The 19,952-nt window shown below is 35.5% G+C and overlaps 1 protein-coding gene and 3 long non-coding RNA genes across 4 annotated transcripts; 1 reads left to right on the plus strand and 3 right to left on the minus strand.

The window, feature by feature from the left end:
- Nucleotides 1-476: 476 nt before the first annotated feature.
- Nucleotides 477-1,044, minus strand: LOC113467497. The gene is made up of 2 exons (XR_003391559.1): nucleotides 1,009-1,044; nucleotides 477-624 (listed from the first exon to the last, which is right to left on the minus strand). It is a non-coding gene; the product is annotated as an uncharacterized LOC113467497 (long non-coding RNA).
- LOC113467499 lies at nucleotides 1,045-19,191 on the plus strand. The gene is made up of 2 exons (XR_003391561.1): nucleotides 1,045-1,464; nucleotides 18,995-19,191. It is a non-coding gene; the product is annotated as an uncharacterized LOC113467499 (long non-coding RNA).
- Nucleotides 5,813-11,689, minus strand: LOC108252413. Its single transcript, XM_026823711.1, has 5 exons — nucleotides 11,549-11,689; nucleotides 11,166-11,260; nucleotides 7,315-7,409; nucleotides 6,869-6,994; nucleotides 5,813-5,922 (listed from the first exon to the last, which is right to left on the minus strand). The coding sequence occupies exons 1-5, from the start codon at nucleotides 11,562-11,564 to the stop codon at nucleotides 5,901-5,903; spliced, it is 354 nt and encodes a 117-aa protein (XP_026679512.1). The 5' UTR covers nucleotides 11,565-11,689; the 3' UTR covers nucleotides 5,813-5,900.
- Nucleotides 12,809-13,550, minus strand: LOC113467498. The gene is made up of 2 exons (XR_003391560.1): nucleotides 13,319-13,550; nucleotides 12,809-13,248 (listed from the first exon to the last, which is right to left on the minus strand). It is a non-coding gene; the product is annotated as an uncharacterized LOC113467498 (long non-coding RNA).
- Nucleotides 19,192-19,952: the final 761 nt, after the last annotated feature.

Consider the following 19,952-nt stretch of genomic DNA (forward strand, 5'->3'; position numbering starts at 1 on the left):
GAGAAGGTAGAAATTTCCTAGGAACAAAATCAAGTTATAGTTTTTTTTTTTCTTTTTTTTTTTTGCCATGAAAAAGCTGTTCTTGTGGATTTTCCATTTATTATTTTTTCAACATAACTCTCAGAACATACAAAAATTTATAAATGGTATACGGTATACGTATACCCATCCGTATAAGCAGAGCTTGTGCCACAGATCGGGAAAACTAGAACTAGATTTAACAATAAAAACTGGACACCACATGTACGAAAACTTTGAACCAATCAGAAGGCACCTTTGTGACGTGTTCTCTACTCGTACAGTGGCGCCAGATTGAACAGGTTATTTTCTGAAGATTTGTAAAGGCAGATTCGATGATGTAGTGCAGATGTGGCAACACTGTACTCGGGGGGTTGGTTTTTTTTTTTTTTTTTTTTACATCATCATAATCTATTTATTTTGTGCACACAGCAACTCCCAAAGTTTCCAGTTTTATACGAGTGCGAATTTTTGCGAACACAGCGTTGAAAATCATGCTAGTGACTAAAGCGTGGTGGACACGCAGCGATTTATCTTACAGTCTCATTGTATCATGAGATGATTGCATTTATATCGGGGGATTGAGATATGTTACGTGTTATGTACCTAGGATGGTTCCGTCCTGCCATCAACCGACCTGTATCCTATAACGCCAGGGCTCAGATCAAATATGAAGGCTGGTCTGATATTGTACTGGAGGAATATGTGCAGGAGAGATTTGAATCAGTGGATGCTACCATGCTACCTGTCAGTGATGATTGAGAGGAAGCTAAACGATTGGTGATTATCTATTTATTTTGTGCTGTGTGCAACTCCCAAAGTTTCCAGTTTTATACGAGTGCGAATTTTTGCGAACACAGCGTTGAAAATCATGCTAGTGACTAAAGCTTGGTGGACACACAACGAGTTACAAGTTATCTTACAGTCTCATTGTATCAAGAGATGATTGCATTTATATCGGGGGATTGAGATATGTTACGTGTTATGTACCTAGGATGAACACAAGTGAGCTTGACGTTGTTATTTCTAAGGCACAAGTGTACCAGAGCTCAAGGGTAATCGAATATTATTGAAGAATTAAAGTCTTTCTATTTAGATGAAATATCTTGAATCATGCTGACCTAAACTGAATAGGGTTTTATCTGAGATCAAAGCTGTGTTCAGGTATTTTATTTGGAACCGTACCTAAATTTTCACTTCCTACTGATTTATCTTCCTTTGAAACCACAACGTTGTTATAACTATGTGCGGACACAGCAGCTTTACAGGTCTTTTTGGGTCGACTGTTGTAATGTAAATTTCTTTTTCCTGGGCTCCAGTTTTTTAATAGGTTAAAAAAATTGCCATTAATAAGTTTCGTTATACAAAGCTGTTGTCTGTCCGCAGAGTTTAAACCAGGGGGGTTGGGGAGAAAAGTAACGAAACATTGCACACAGAATATGAGAGGTGTTCTACTTTTATTCTTGGAAATTGTACACTCACAGAATCTACCAAGCTACCAACTTGAAAAAGTCCATTTGTAAGATGAATTTCAAATACTTTTTAGACTTAATTGTAAGGAGTGGTTCGAATCCTAGCCCCAACTTGAAAATTTCGAGGCAGTAGAAAGTCAAATCGATTGATTATTTCTTGAACTCAGATGGCAGTGTTATTTTCGACTGCTATGCTGGGATTGGGGTGTTTCCTTCTTGTATTGATTGAGAATAGTTTCCACCTCAGCTACGAAGTGAGGTAACTCCTTGTCAAGTAGACATAGCTGAACTATTTGCTCCACGGGGTAATTCTGAGGTACCATGTTAGTATTGCCTGGAATAAAATAGAATACGAGGGTTAAGGAGATTCCAGTTTTTTTTTAAAGAGGTTTGACAGAGGGAACTTTAACTGCTCTGGTCTTATCGTCCCGAAATCGAAGAGAGAAGGAAGACAGGATAGGAGAAAGGGGGAGAGATTCCAGTTTACTTTTAGGGTATCACGCCTGCCTTATAGTAAAGGATGCTCTTAGTTCCTGCATACATAACCGTAATAATGCTGTGATATCCACGAAAGTTGTGAAGATTTGGTCATAAACAAAATGATAAAAGAAATAAAAAGATTGAAAAGAGAATGGAAGCATCATTTGTATTACATATTTCAAAATTTGAATTTCATTTATCCAATCCTCATTTTCGGGTCATTTGGGTGACGTCGTGCCCGTCTTGATTTGTGAAAATTAACTCAAAATTAGGATAAAAAAAAGTACGAACGGTTCATTGGAAAATGGAACCGACTAACATGGCGGAAGGCGGAACTCTCGATTTTAGCTTCAAATTCAAACAGGAATCATTGCGGTGGTTTTAGATATCAATCCATTCTCTTCTTGATCTCAGGATAAAAACAAATAGCTCCATCCCTACAGGGAATTTGGTGAAAATAAAATCAATGATTCTGTGATGCAAACACTTGCCAATCCTCTCAACATAGACATCCGACTTTCTTTGTTTCAATTTTATAAACTTATCCACCTTATCATCTCACTTTATATTCTCTATAAAATCAGACATGTGCAGTTCTGCAGTTTAACTCTAGCTTGTAGGTCATTCGCGTGTTTGTTTTAAACATTATGATCTCGTTTGGTTGGTTGATCTCAATCCGAAATTAGTTAATTAATGAATCAATCATATTGCTTATGCTAGTTAGGTACCGTTATTTCAACGTTTTAACGGTTATTCGGTTTAAATCCCAACTCTCTCCTACGCGTTATGCCGCAACCGTCATTTTTATCAAAGAACATTTCACACGATGCGATGTGCGAAAAAAGCGGAAAGCCGTAAAACACGTTTTTTGTGAAAAGTAATGCGGGTCACACAACTGTCGGACAAGATGTTAAGCAACGTCGAACGAGAATAAATGTTTTTAATGATATATATGGCACATTGCATACTCAACAAATACAGGCACTCATACAAACTTTTAGGGAAAGAAAATGATTTGTCATAAGAGATTCCAGTTTACTTTTAGAGTATCACGCCTGCCTTATAGTAAAGGATGCTCTTACCTAATGCTTTGATATCCACAAAAATTGTAAAGAGGCTCTCAGCTTGACCACAAATAATAATATCATAATTTAGGTTAAAAAAAAAGATGGAATTCCATGCCTCGGCTAGGAGTGAACTCCCGCCCTTCTGTTTTAGAGAGTAACTCTGACCACTACACTTATTGCTTATGCTCAGAGCTCACTTCGAGTGATCAAATCATGAAATATATTCCCTCCTTTCTTTATCTTTCTCTCGCGCTTCACTAAATTGAGAAGATTGGCTTCGCTATGAATCGGGAGTGAAAAAAAAATGGGCCCTACATTTTATCTCTTCCTTAGCAAAGAACATGATAAAAAATAAATAAATCAAATACAAAATCAATAATAGAAAGTAAAAATATGACAGAAAAACGAAACGGTTTACAATGGAAATCATTTATGACCGACAAAAAATTTTGCGCAATCCTGATCATTTAACTTTCTCTTAATAATGAGAAAGTTTGAACCTGCTATAGATTTCCACATGGATTTGGTATAGGTTAGGAATTCACGCGAAATTTAAAAATTACCAACTAGTACTACTAGTAGGGAAGGATGTGGGAAACTTTGTCGTACCATTTGTATATTCAGGGAAATTAATATGTGCTAACCATTTTGTTTTGAAGTAGAAATTAAAATGGAAGGGTTCCGATTTATTACAATATCATTGTTCCCACTAGATTCACTAGATTTTTATATTCAGGGAAATTATTATGTGCTAACCATTTTGTTTTGAAGTAGAAATTAAAATGGAAGGGTTCCGATTTATTACAATATCATTGTTCCCACTAGATTCACTACAGCTACAAATCCCATCTACCAATTTTTATTAATTTTTTAATAAAATAATCAAGAAGTCACTTATTTTTCCAATTTGTTACTAGCTTTTCTCTCTTACTTCGGTCAAACTGTTCATTTTCATTATTGTGGCCAGTGTGCCATTCAAATCTCATTTGGTTTACTTTTACAAAAAATAAAAGGATAAAAACCTGATTGGTAATTTTTAAAATTCAATTAAAAATAAGCGAAAAGCGTTTGTAGGTACCTCTCATTCAATAAAGAGGTGAAATGCTCACTCCATCTTTAATACCCACTCAAATGTCTTATCGTTAATCAACTTGATTGAAATACCAAACTTATCCACATCTTGTTTATTTCTCAGGCAAAACTCAGCCGGACTTGACGATTATTCTGGACACATTCCAAGACATTCTGATTCGTCGTCGTAAGAAGTTATCTCAGCAGAAGATCTTGGCGTTCACCAAACGACTCGGTACTCTGGCTCTACAGAATCATCAGCATGGCACCCTAGCAGTTATGGCACTTATCAAGAATGTACTACAGGTGAGACTTATATTATTTCCTATTCTTCCATCTCAATTTCCATGTAATATAATGGAACAGCTTGTTCTAAAAGCTGACGGTCTAAATAAAGCACTACCTATTTATACTAATAAGTTTCATTTCTAGCCAGATTAGTTAGCTTGCAGGGTAGCGCGTCTGCCTTGTAAGAGCTAGGTCGATCCCCGCCGTGGGCGAACTTCATCCTAAATAAATGAGGTTCGTTCCTGGAACGGCTGGCTTTCTCCTGTCCTATCCTTCTTCTCTCTTCAGTTTCGGGACGATAAGACCTCAGCAAAGTTCTCTCTATCAAACCTTTCTGAAAAAACTAATCAATTTTTTGTCTCATTTCTCAGCTCACCAAATGTGGCGATATGTTACTAGAGGCAGACAATGCATCAGGCCAAGGTGTATATGAACCTTAAGTCTAAATAAAGCACTACCTTCCACTCCAATATATGTGAGTAAGGCATGTGTAGAATTGTTTGTTGTACCTGTTGTACCATTTAGGTACAACAAATGTCATCTTATGTTAATGTCAATCTTAACTTGTCTTTTTTTTTTTTAATTTAAACAGGTCTTAATTATTGTTCCATAAAATGTAATGTTATTACCAATCAAATGACTTTGTTTAGACTGCGAGAGTAAAGGGACTTTTCAGTCCTATGCTGGTAGTATAAACAAGGTATATTCTATTCTATTCTATTCTACCTATTTATACGAATAAGTTCCATTTCTAGCCAGACTAGTTAGTTTGGAGGGTAACGCGTCTGCCTTGTAAGAGCTAGGTGGATCCCCACCCAGGGCGAATTTTATCCTATCCCATGAGGATAAAATCTGCCCCGGGCGGGAATCGAACCCGCGGCCTAGCGCTTTTCTGAGAACAAACCTTATTAATTTGTTGATGATAAAGTTCGCCACGGGCAGGAATCGCGCGACATAGTGATAACTATGTAGGCGCGCTAACCTCCACGCTACCTAACTAGGCTGACTTCAAATACTTTACCTTGTTGATAGATTCTGACGTGACTTTGTGAAGATTCATCTTGAAAACAAGAACACAAATAGCTTTTACTCTTCACAGTTAGAGTAAAAGCTAGTTGTGTTCTTCTTTACTTTACCTTGGTTAGTCATTTGTATCTTCATGTAAGTTCCAATATGTTTCAAGCACACATCAATGTTGAGACATTTGGGCGAAAACTTCACATTGAACTTTGTGTCCCATCAGGATAAAATCTGCCCGGGGCGGGAATCGAACCCGCGGCCTAGCGCTTTTTTGAGAACAAACTTTAATTTGTTAATGATAAAGTTCGCCACGGGCAGGAATCGCGCGACTTAGTGCTAACTATATGTAAGTAAGCTCGCTACCCTCCAAGCTACCTAACTAGGCTGACTTCAAATACTTTACCTTGGTTGGCCATTTGTATCTTCATGTAAGTTCCAATATGTTTCAAGCACACATCAATGTTGAGACATTTGGGCGAAAACTTCACATTGAACTTTGTGATACCCTGCAATAAAGAAGAAGAAGAAGTAAAGAGATAATATTACCATTGGTTACCTAATGCATGGATTTATCCCATTGTTATCTTAAGACGGTCACCTGCTGAAAACTTCACATTGAACTTTGTGATACCCTGCAATAAAGAAGAAGAAGAAGAAGAAGAAGAAGTAAAGAGATAATATTACCATTGGTTACCTAATGCATGGATTTATCCCATTGTTATCTTAAGACGGTCACCTGCCCATGTATACGAAGTTACGAACCACTCAAAACTTTCTGTCTAATATCAGTGATCCTCGCAGAAGTGGTAACGCACTTGCTTGTCGTGCAGAAGATCCCGGGTTCGAGTCCCATTATCGACAAAAAAATTGCACTCATATTTCGATTGCAAATATTTCGACCCAGCACCTAAATGGGAAGTGTATTGTGTTTCTTCTCGCCCATCTGATGAGGGGGGGATATTATGGGATGGGTAGGCATGCTACGACACAGACCACACGATTTTGAACTATAATAATAAATACCTGAGGTATATTACCATTGGTTACCTAATGCATGGATTTATCCCATTGTTATCTTAAGACGGTCACCTGTCCATGTACGAAGTTACGAACCACTCAAAACTTTCTGTCTAATATCAGTGATCCTCGCAGAAGTGAGGGTAGGTACGCCCAGTGGTAACGCACTTGCTTGTCGTGCAGAAGGTCCCGGGTTCGAGTCCCATTATCGACAAAAAAATTGCACTCATATTTCGGTTGCAAATATTTCGACCCAGCACCTAAATGGGAAGTGTATTGTGTTTCTTCTCGCCCATCTGATGAGGGGGGATATTATGGTATGGGTAGGTATGCTACGACACAGACCACACGAGTCTAATGTAGCAGTCGTCTTACCTGAGGTCTATGCAGAATAAAGCCAAGTGTATTCTGATGGAAGATATTTTCATAACTTACCTGAGGTCTATGTAGAATAAAGCCAAGTGTATTCTGATGGAAGATAGCGCGTGTGGTTTGGCGTTCTGAAGATAAACACATCTGCTCCACCAGGACATGACTTTGAGTAATATGTAGATTATCTTCCTGATGAGACAGTGATAGAAAAAAAAAAAAAATAAATAAGAGTATATTACTAGACTTGCCCTCCTGTTGGTAAGGAACGTTAAAGAACCAATCAAGTACCAAAAGTTAATAATAAGTCATTAGGACAGTAATTTCAGCCTAGTTAGCTTCATTGGTAGCGCATCTATCTTGTAAGCGCTTGGTTTCGGGTTCGATTCCCGCCCGAATAGTCCATTTAAGTTAGGTAACGTGGTTGGTATCCGCCAAATCGTTGGTATTTACCTAACTATCTACTTTCATGTTCATGTCGACACTCGACCTAACAGGACCACTAAACTTACTTGTAAAAATAACTGCAGATCTCCATCGTATTTGCTCTCAGTTTTAACCCACTGCTTTCCATCATACTGGTGAAGACTTTCCAAAATCCAATGCCCTGAGAAAATAAACGTCTCGGATCAGTTATTTAAGCTTGGTAGGATTATTTCTCAAACATCAGATCAGGTATATCTAGGTATGATAAATCATTCCTGTAAATATCTCTAGCTTCTTGTTTTTCCTAGCCCTTTCCTGTTTAATAGTATCCGGCCGGGCCGTATTTAAGGGTGGGATATAAAAAATTAGCTCACCTTTTGGTAATGACATTGCGGTTTAAAGATTAAAGAAATGCGATGTTATTGCGAGAAATGCACAGAACTTACAAAACTTTTCAAGAAATTGAATACTATGCTCAAGTTTTGGGTTGGTTGAGAACTAAATGTCAAATCTCAATCATTAGAACAATGAGTATGAGGATCAGAGGTACAAGGAAGAGGGCAAGAGGTTTGGGATGCGAAGATGGTGCGGGCTGTTTTTGATTGAACTGTTGTTATTTTATGAAAAATCAAATAATGATGCCCTGAAAAAAAAACATACTCGATATTGTGAGCAGCACGTTTTTATGTTAAATTAAAATAAATTTAGTGAGTGATTCTGATTAATATTTAAAAAAAAAAAATGTAAGGAGTGGTTCGGATCCTAGACCCAACTTAAAAATTTCGAGGCAGTAGAAAGTCAAATCGATTGATTATTTCTTGAACTCAGATGACAGTGTTATTTTTGACTGCTATGCTGGGATTGGGGTGTTTCCTTTTTGTATTGATTGAGAATAGTTTCGACCTCAGCCACGAAGTGAGGTAACTCCTTGTCAAGTAGACATAGCTGAACTATTTGCTCCACGGGGTAATTCTGAGGTACCATGTTAGTATTGCCTGGAATAAAATAGAATACGAGGGTTAAGGTGATTCCAGTTTACTTTTAGAGTATCACGCCTGCCTTATAGTAAAGGATGCTCTTAGTTCCTGCATACATAACCGTAATAATGCTGTGATATCCACGAAAGTTGTGAAGATGGTCTCAGCTTCACCGCAAATAATTATATCATGACTTAGATTAGAAAAAAAAAAGATGAAATTTCATGCCTCGGCTGGGACTGAACCCCCGCCCTCCTGTTTTAGAGGCGAGCTTTTTGACCACTACACCACCGAGGCAGGTTAATAGTTTACCTTTTAAATAGGTGAGAGGTCCTTTCTGTAGCATTTTCTCAACAACAGTTTTCAGCGCTGTGTCTTGCTGAGGAACTCCATCTGAAAAAATAAAAAGGTGTTTTCTTTAGATGTTTGATAGAAGGAACTGGAACAATGGAGGTCTTGGCGCCCGAAATCCAAGAGAGGAACATTATTCTTACCGTTTTTATTATTATTGGATACTAGGATACCAATAACAATAAAAACGGTAAGACATGTTTTCTTTAGATGTTTGATAGAAGGAACTGGAACAGCGGAGGTCTTAGCGCCCGAAATCCAAGAGAGGAACATTATTCTTACCGTTTTTATTATTATTGGATACTAGGATACCAATAACAATAAAAACGGTAAGAATAATGTTAATACATAGGATGTCTAATATAAACCTAACAAATAATCGCCAAGAGAGGAAGACAGGATAGGACAAAACCAACCCTTCTGAGAACAATTTTTTTCAGGAGGTTTGACAGAGGGAACTGTAACTGCTATGGTCTTATCGTCCCGAAATCGAAGAGAGAAGGAAGAGAGGATAGGAGAAAGCCAGCCAAAGAGGTTTGACAGAGGGAACTGTAACTGCTATGGTCTTATCGTCCCGAAATCGAAGAGAGAAGGAAGACAGGATAGGAAAAAGCCAGCCGTTCCGAGAACGAACATTATCCCATCAGGATAAAATCCACCCCGGGCGGGAATCGAACCCGCGGCCTAGTTAGTTCAGAAGCTGTTGCCTGGCTACAGAGTTCACCTCTATAAGTAGATAGAAGTGTTATTATTTCTTTTGTTTTTGTTAAATGTTCCTTTGTTCTGTATTCTATGTATATAAATATATTCCCTTCTTTCTTTATCTTTCTCTCGCGCTTCACTAAATTGAGAAGATTGGCTTGGCTATGAATCGGGGGCGAAAAAAAATGGGCCCTACATTTTATCTCTTCCTTAGCAAAGAACATGATAGAAAATAAATAAATAAAATACAAAATCAAAAATATGACAGAAAAACGAAACGGTTTACAATGGAAATCATTTATGACCGACAAAACATTTTGCGCAATCCTAATCATTTAACTTTCTCTTAATAATGAGAAAATTTGAACCTGCTATATATTTCCATACGGATTTGGTATAGGTTAGGAATTCACGCGAAATTTAAAAATTACCAACTAGTACTACTAGTAGGGAAGGATGTGGGAAACTTTGTCGTTATGTTTTCTTTAGATGTTTGATAGAAGGAACTGGAACAGCGGAAGTCTTAACGCCCGAAATCCAAGAGAGGAACATTATTCTTACCGTTTTTATTATTATTGGATACTAGGATACCAATAACAATAAAAACGGTAAGAATCTTCTTTCTTTATCTTTCTCTCGCGCTACACTAAATTGAGAAGATTGGCTTGGCTATGAATCGGGGGTGAAAAAAAATGGGCCCTACATTTTATCTCTTCCTTAGCAAAGAACATGATAGAAAATAAATAAATCAAATACAAAATCAAAAATATGACAGAAAAACGAAACGGTTTACAATGGAAATCATTTATGACCGACAAAACATTTTGCGCAATCCTAACATAACGTACTTACCTGAGGTCTATGTAGAATAAAGCCAAGAGTATTCTGATGGAAGATAGCGCGTGTGGTTTGGCGTTCTGAAGATAAACACATCTGCTCCACCAGGACATGACTTTGAGTAATATGTAGATTATCTTCCTGATGAGACAGTGATAGAAAAAAAAAATAATAAATAAGAGTATATTACTTGCCCTCCTGTTGGTAAGGAACGTTAAAGAACCAATCAAGTACCAAGTTAATAATAAGTCATTAGGACAGTAATGCCAGCCCGGTTAGCTTCATTGGTAGCGCGTCTGTCTTGTAAGCGCTAGGTTTCTGGTTCGATTCCCGCCCGAATAGTCCATTTAAGTTAAGTAACGTGGTTGGTATCCGCCAAATCGGTGACCATCTGGACAATCGCGAGCTACTGGCTTTTCCCGGCCCCACTCAGACTGGGTGAGATATTAATGTGAGTAGACGGATGGCTTGTCGCCAAATGGGGTAAAACCCCGTCACCAAAGAGTCTGAAGACCTTACCTACCTATCCTAGCAGTTATCAATGACGTGTTAAATAGACCAATGAATTACTAGTATAGCTTCGCTATAACTCGCAGATATTTACCTACCTATCTACTTATTTCATGTTCATGTCGACATTCGACCTAACGGGACCACTAAACTTTTTTTTTTTTTAAGATGAGTGTTCTACCGCCGTTTTTATTTCGTAGCAATGAAACAACTGTTACATTAGACGCATGTGGTCTGTGTTGTAGCATGCCCATCCCGTAGTATGCCTCTCATCAGATGGGCGAGAAGAGACACAATATATACTTCCCATTTAGGTGCTGGGTCAACACGAGAACACCAGAAAGTAACCCGTTGAAATATTTGCAATCGAAAAACGAGTATAAGTACAAAATTTAGGTGCTGGGTCAACACGAGAACACCAGAAAGTAACCCGGTGAAATATTTGCAATCGAAAAACGAGTACAAATTTTAGTCGATGGTGGGATTCGAACCCGGGACCTTCTGCATGGCAAGCCAGCGCGTCACCCCTGGACCAACCGTGCCCCCACTTGTAAACTTACCAGTAAAAATAACTGCAGATCTCCATCGTATTTGCTCTCAGTTTTAACCCACTGCTTTCCATCATACTGGTGAAGACTTTCCAAAATCCAATGCCCTGAGAAAATAAACGTCTCGGATCAGTTATTTAAGCTTGGTAGGATTATTTCTCAAACATCAGATCAGGTATATCTAGGTATGATAAATCATTCCTGTAATAGTTATTTAAGATTTATTTAGGATTAGGTAGGATTATTTCTCAAGCACCAGATCTGTGCCCTAGGATAGGTATGATAAATCGTTCCTGTAAATATCTCTAGCTTCTTGTTTTTCCTAGCCCTTTCCTGTTTAATAGGATCCGGCCGGGCCGTATTTAAGGGTGGGATATTATAAAAAATTAGCTCACCTTTTGGTAATGACATTGGTGGTTTAAAGATTAAAGAAATGCGATGTTATTGCGAGAAATGCACAGAACTTACAAAACTTTTCAAGAAATCGAATAGGTAGTTAGGTACCGTTATTTCAACGATTTAACGGTTATTCGGTTTAAACGTTTAAATCGCAACTCTTTCCTCTTTCCTACACGTTATGTCGCAACCGTCATTTTTATCAAAGAACATTTCACACGATGCGATGTGCGAAAAAAGCGGAAAGCCATAAAACGACGCGTTTTTTGTGAAAAGTTATGCGGGTCACACAACTGTCGGACAAGATGTTAAGCAACGTCGAGCGAGAATAAAAATAAATGTTTTTTAATGATATATGTGTATGGCACATTGCATACTCAACAAATAATACAGGCACTCATACAAACTTTACTTTTAGGGAAAGAAGATGATTTGTCATTTTTTTATACTTTGGGGTAAAATTAACCAATATCCAATGACTGGATTAAATTTAAGCTAAAAGGGTGGCCGTAAGCTTTTTGTTAGGTACCGTTATTTCAACGTTTTTACGGTTATTCGGTTTAAACGTTTAAATCGCAACTCTTCCCTATCCCTACACGTTATGTCGCAACCGTCATTTTTATCAAAGAACATTTCACACGATGCGATGTGCGAAAAAAGCGGAAAGCCACAAAACGACACGTTTTTTGTGAAAAGTTATGCAGGTCACACAACTGTCGGACAAGATGTTAAGCAACGTCGAACGAGAATAATGTTTTTAATGATATATATGGCACATTGCATACTCAACAAATACAGGCACTCATACAAACTTTTAGGGAAAGAAAATGATTTGTCATTTTTTTATACTTTGGGGTAAAATTAACCAATATCCATATCCAATGACTGGATTAAATTTAAGCTAAAAGGATGGCCGTAAGCTTTTTTTTATATACAGTAAACCAGTAGAGATTCACCTACAGTATAATATCTACATATAAGTACAGAATAGACGTATAGATAGGTAACTGCTAATAAAGAATAGATAAAATAAAATAAAACACACAAACGCGATATTATTTTTGTTAAATGAAAATTCATACATATATTTTAAAAAATAAATAAAACCATAAAATAAGCTTTTTTTTTATATACCTACAGTAAAGCAGTAGAGATTTACCTACAGTATAATACATTTAAGTACAGAATAGACGTATAGATATAGGTAACTGCTAATAAAGAAGACCTAAGAAAATAAAATAAAACACACAAACGCGATATTATTTTTGTTAAATGAAAATTCATACATATATTTTAAAAAATAAATAAAACCATAAAATAATAATAGAATCGATAGTAGAAACAAATCAAATCATTTAGTTTGATGAAAAATTGTTAAACAATGCGATTTATGATAAGAATGAGCTTACCCACTTCTTACTTTCAGGTTCTAAAAATATTTCTTGCGGACAGGTCAACAACTCGAGTTCAAGATGGGATAAAGAATTGAACAAGGACTTTGAGTCAAAGTGAACGTTTTTCTAGAGCAGATACAAAGGCGAAATACAAACTTACAAAAGTTTCAAACAAATCATCAATATCAGGTTCCTAACGTGTCCTTAAATTAAAGGCCCAAGGGTACCAGAGCTCAAGGGTAATCGAATATTATTGAAGAATTAAAGTCTTTCTATTTAGATGAAATATCTTGAATCATGCTGACCTAAACGATCGAATATTATTGAAGAATTGAAGTCTTTCTATTTAGATGAAATATCTTGATTCATGCTGACCTAAACTGAATAGGGTTTTATCTGAGATCAAAGCTGTGTTCAAGTATTTTATTTGGAACCGTACCTAAATTTTTACTTCCTACTGATTTATCTTCCTTTGAAACCACAACGTTTTTTTTTTTAATTTTGAAAAATGAGTGTTTCACCGCCGTTTTTATTTCGTAGCGATGAAACAACTGCTACATTGGACGCTTGTGGTCTGTGTCGTAGCATGCCCATCCCGTAGTATGCCTCTCATCAGATGGGCGAGAAGAGACACAATACTTCCCATTTAGGTGCTGGCTCAACACGAGAACACCAGAAAGTAACCCGTTGAAATATTTGCAATCGAAAAACGAATACAAATTTTTGTCGATGGTGGGATTCGAACCCGGGACCTTCTGCATGGCAAGCAAGCGCGCTACCACTGGACCAACCGTGCCCCCTAAACTAGTGCCAAACTTGCCTGCAAGTCAACTAAGGAAGAGTTAAACAGTGTATTTTTCGCATATAAAACTAGTAAAACGAAGCAGGAAGAGACAGTTTAACCATGTTTTTTTTTCCCCATTTAATGGAGCGGTTGCATATGGGTAAAAATTATAAATAAATGGCCGATTCCTATGTTAAAAGTTGGGAAAAATCCAAATCTGACGTCAAAACTCCGAAAAAATAACTGTAAAAGGTCGAAAATTCAATTTTTATTTTCCGTTCTAATGAAAGAGTTCAAATATGTGTGACGTCAGACTTTACGCAGTTGTTTTTTTTCGTCCGCTAGGTAGCGCCAGTATGCAAGCACGCTTGCGGAACCGACTAACATGGCGGAAGGCGGAACTCTCGATTTTAGCTTCAAATTCAAACAGGAATCATTGCGGTGGTTTTAGATATCAATCCATTCTCTTCTTGATCTCAGGATAAAAACAAATAGCTCCATCCCTACAGGGAATTTGGTGAAAATAAAATCAATGATTCTGTGATGCAAACACTTGCCAATCCTCTCAACATAGACATCCGACTTTCTTTGTTTCAATTTTATAAACTTATCCACCTTATCATCTCACTTTATATTCTCTATAAAATCAGACATGTGCAGTTCTGCAGTTTAACTCTAGCTAGTAGGTCATTCGCGCCTTTGTTTTAAACATTATGATCTCGTTTGGTTGGTTGATCTCAATCCGAAATTAGTTAATTAATGAATCAATCATATTGCTTATGCTCAGAGCTCACTTCGAGTGATCAAATCATGAAATATATTCTCTTCTTTCTTTATCTTTCTCTCGCGCTACACTAAATTGAGAAGATTGGCTTGGCTATGAATCGGGGGTGAAAAAAAATGGGCCCTACATTTTATCTCTTCCTTAGCAAAGAACATGATAGAAAATAAATAAATCAAATACAAAATCAAAAATATGACAGAAAAACGAAACGGTTTACAATGGAAATCATTTATGACCGACAAAACATTTTGCGCAATCCTAATCATTTAACTTTCTCTTAATAATGAGAAAATTTGAACCTGCTATATATTTCCATACGGATTTGGTATAGGTTAGGAATTCACGCGAAATTTAAAAATTACCAACTAGTACTACTAGTAGGGAAGGATGTGGGAAACTTTGTCGTACGATTTTTATATTCAGGGAAATTATTATGTGCTAACCATTTTGTTTTGAAGTAGAAATTAAAATGGAAGGGTTCCGATTTATTACAATATCATTGTTCCCACTAGATTCACTACAGCTACAAATCCCATCTACCAATTTTTATTAATTTTTTAATAAAATAATCAAGAAGTCACTTATTTTTCCAATTTGTTACTAGCTTTTCTCTCTTACTTCGGTCAAACTGTTCATTTTCATTATTGTGGCCAGTGTGCCATTCAAATCTCATTTGGTTTACTTTTACAAAAAATAAAAGGATAAAAACCTGATTGGTAATTTTTAAAATTCAATTAAAAATAAGCGAAAAGCGTTTGTAGGTACCTCTCATTCAATAAAGAGGTGAAATGCTCACTCCATCTTTAATACCCACTCAAATGTCTTATCGTTAATCAACTTGATTGAAATACCAATCGATATCACCCTGGCAAATCAATAACAATCAAGACTACGTTATCATTTGATTTAAATACCAATCGATATCACTCTGGCAAATCAATATCAATCAAGACTACGTTATCATTTGATTGAAATACCAATCGATATCACTCTAGCAAATCAATATCAATCAAGACTGTGTTATCATTTGATTGAATTACTAATCGATATCACGCTGGCAAATCAATATCAATCAAGGCTATGTTATCAATTCAAAAACAATTAAATTAAATGAGGATATGTAATGAGAATTATTATTAGGAACAAGTTTCTAGATGAAATACCAATCGATATCACCCTGGCAAATCAATAACAATCAAGACTACGTTATCATTTGATTGAAATACCAATCGATATCACTCTAGCAAATCAATATCAATCAAGACTGTGTTATCATTTGATTGAAATACCAATCGATATCACTCTGGCAAATCAATATCAATCAAGACTGTGTTATCATTTGATTGAATTACCAATCGATATCACGCTGGCAAATCAATGTCAATCAAGGCTATGTTATCAATTCAAAAACAATTAAATTAAATGAGGATATGTAATGAGAATTATTATTAGGAACAAGTTTCTAGATGGTACAGAAAGTAGGTAAGTACTCGCTTATTTTCCACCTTCCTTAGCTAAATTCTTTGTAATTTTGTTATTAAACGATAAGCAAAGTTTAAATCATTTGAGTGTGGAGTGAACTCAATCTTACAACTGTACAACCTCATACACAAGGGACAGTTTAAGAACAATTTTTAAATCACAATGGAACATGTTACAAAATTGTTACAATGACACAAATAAACATCAAGTTTTCTTTTTTTGAAAAAAATCACAAATGATAGGGCACAAAAAACGTAGAAACTGTTACAAATTTAAAATGGCTTTTTTTCTTAAAAAAGGAGAGTGAGCACACAAAAAATTGTTTGATTTTTGATCCTATGGGGTGAATTAAATTTAATCAAATGATAAGTTTCTAGAGAAATCAAAAAATAGACAAAATTCGAACAATGCAAAACAAACTACAGTAAGGAAAATTAAATCGAAGAAATTTCAATTTATAATTAATGTCTAATTCACAATAGATGTATCTAATGTAAGAGTTAAATCAAAACAAGACTATAAACTCCAATGAAATAAAATGAAATGTTTAGAACTCATATACCCAAACTCTGAAGATCTGATATGAATATTTTAAATAGCAAAAATGGATTTCGCGTCCATCTACTAATGAGGTAACTTCTATAAGGTTTTATTAGTTGTTATCAGTTAAGTATATCTTTTCAATATTTCAGATTTTAATTAGCCATCCTCTATTTTTTAAACAAAATCTGAGTTGGAAGTTTCAAACCTTGCCTATTTCAAGAAACATTTCACAGGAGTTTATCTATATCAAGCTCAAACTTGGGTACTATCTGTATTTATTTAGTAATTTCTATGAGGTTTTATTAGTTGTTATCAGTTAAGTATATCTTTTCAATATTTCAGATTTTAACTAGCCATCCTCTATTTTTTTAAACAAAATCTGAGTTAGAAGTTTCAAACCTTGCCTATTTCAAGAAACATTTCACAGGAGTTTATCTATATCAAGCTCAAACTTGGGTACTATCTGTATTTATTTAAGAATACATTGAAAATTACAAATAAAACACCCCTTCCAGGTTTTCATGTCCTGGAACGGCACTCAAAATCGAAGCCGCAGTTTATCTACTTCATGTTATGAAATCTTATCATCCTCACACTTTACATAAGCAGCCAATGCCGATTAAAAAACTAAAGATTAAATCATTAAAACATCCCAAAGTGTCCCTACTAATATACTATTACACATTTAAAGAAACATGTTAGTCAAAACATAAGAGAGAAAATTATCAAAATTAAAAATGATTCAACTACATTTGTATTAATCAAAAACACGTAAAATTGTTCTAATCTAGAAATTCATATTCAAACTAAAGAACAATATACCTATGATTCACAAATTTAATCACTACTAAATGTAAAAACACATCATGGACATAGTTCCATTCAAACTTTTCATAGTACAGGATTATTTTATTTAAAAAAGTACAAAAACAGGTGAAGTATCTAAATCATATAGGTTTATAGGCCTATTTTTATGTTTTGGATGTTAATTTTTCATATTATGGAAATAAAATGAGCAATAAATAAAGTTAATTAATGTAAAAATGAAAATAATTAAATATTATTTAAAATAAATGAAGTCTTGTTGTACAGAGACCCAACCCGGACTGTGAATGTTGCAGTTTTAGTATTAAGTGGATTTTCTTTTCGCAAAAAAATTATAATCAAGAGATCCCAGATCTAACGACACGGCGCGGCATACCAAATTCGATCATATTTGATTTTAAACATTCTCAGTCACAGAGGCTGGGCCAAAGATTTTTTGTGTTGTGAGGTAAAAAATAAATATAATTGAAACATCGCATCGTTTTAAACATCCTATTGAAATTAATTCTAAACTATTTCATTTTTACTTCTAGCAAACATCAATATTATTATTTCTATTTTTTTATTACTTTCTATTATTATTATTATTTTTTACTAAGAGAAGGTACAACACTATTGTAATGATAACCTTACTAAACTTTTTTCTTCTAAAGGTTACATACCACCACCGTGATTTAAAATAAAAAATGATTAATATAGAAAATACTGTGGGAGTAAAAAGTAGACAAAAGTTTTCACAGGTGACTAAAGAATAATATTGTATTATAATATAATTAATAAATGTGTGAAAAAGAAGAGAGGAAAGTTGATTTTAACATTAATTCAGGCAAGAGATAAAAAATATCAAGTTTGGCTTAACAAGGGAAGAAAGTTGAAGCTACTGGGTTAAATAAGGTCAAAATAATCGAGACAGTTTTAGCAGACAAGTCATAAATTCTGAGGTAAAGGTACATTAGGTATTTCGCTATCTCGTTAGTTTTAAGAAACTAAAACAAACTAGATCTGCTAAAAGAGTCTAAAGAAGAAAAGTGTTCCAGGTTTTGATTCTTACGAAAAGTGCCTTCTAGTAACATGCCAGTGATGTAAAGGTACACTAGGTATTTCGCTATTTCGTTAGTTTTAAGAAACTAAAAAAACTAGATCTGCTAAAAGAGTCTAAAGAAGAAAAGTGTTCCAGGTTTTGATTCTTACGAAAAGTGCCTTCTAGTAACATGCCAGTGACTTGCCATTCAAAAAGGTCCTGAGTTCGATCCAAAGGCAACAACAAGAAATTTATAATGACTCTTGTTCCTGGTTCACTTTGTTTTTCTCATGATATTTATAATAGGTAACAGGGTTTGGACACACCATATTGTAATGCGTTGAAGGAGACAGAGTTAACCACAGAGCAAGCGCGTTACCACTGGACCAACCGTTGTTAGACCTATGTGTGGACACAGCAGCTTTACAGTTCTTTTTGGGTCGACTGTTGACTGTTGTAATGTAAATTTCTTTTTCCTGGGCTCCAGTTTTTTAATAGGTTAAAAAAATTGCCATTAATAAGTTTGGTTATACAAAGCTGTTGTCTGTCCGCAGAGTTTAAACCAGGGGGGTTGGGGAGAAAAGTAACGAAACATTGCACACAGAATATGAGAGTTAACTTAGGTGTATTGTAATTAAACAGTTTGGTCATAAACAAAATGATAAAAAAATACAAAGATTGAAAAGAGAATGGAAGCATCATTTGTATTACATATTTCAAAATTTTGAATTTCATTTATCCAATCCTCATTTTCGGGTCATTTGGGTGACAATCGTGCCCGTCTTGATTTGTGAAAATTAACTCAAAATTATTAACCACAGTGAACACAAAATATATTATGAATAAGCTAATTATTAATACCGAGTTGTGAGGAGTCAGTCCAAAAGAACGTTCCACTCCAATCAAGGAGTACTTTGACCTCATATCTAGGCGCACGGCAGTGCGCCAGGCCAAGTTCCGGCCTCAGCACGCCAGTATGTATATTACACGAAACATTTCGAGCCATTTTTACCCCTATCATAACTCCGTTCATTACGCACGTATTGTTACGAAATTTGGACCATATGTTAAGCTATACTTGCTTATTATGCCTGCGAAATTTCGAAGTTCTAGCATCTAGCTTTTAAGTAAGGGGTAGAAAATCGCTTATTTTATTTTTCCTACTCAAATAAATAAATAATTGAACGTGAAACCCCTAAGAAAAAACATAGCCAAGTTGAAATCGAGAGAAGGTTGAAGGAATTAAGATTCAGCATTTTCAGCAGACACGAAAAACTGGGAATGCAGACTTGGCCTTAATTTTCTGATCTCACCACTTTTATAGGACGACATTTTTGGATAGGATGAAATATTTACTTTACGGTGGGGATAACACTTTAAGTTTAATTAAGCTCTCTGCTTGGCTGATTTGAAAACAATATTAAAACAACCAATCCAGGACGACATTTTTGGATAGGATGTAATATTTACTTTACGGTGGGGATAACACTTTAAGTTTAATTAAGCTCTCTGCTTGGCTGATTTGAAAACAATATTAAAACAACCAATCAGATTTTTAATCCAATCTTTG

This window comes from Diaphorina citri, unplaced genomic scaffold (genome assembly GCF_000475195.1).
Source record: "Diaphorina citri unplaced genomic scaffold, Diaci psyllid genome assembly version 1.1 scaffold489, whole genome shotgun sequence".
NCBI lineage: Eukaryota > Metazoa > Arthropoda > Insecta > Hemiptera > Psyllidae > Diaphorina > Diaphorina citri.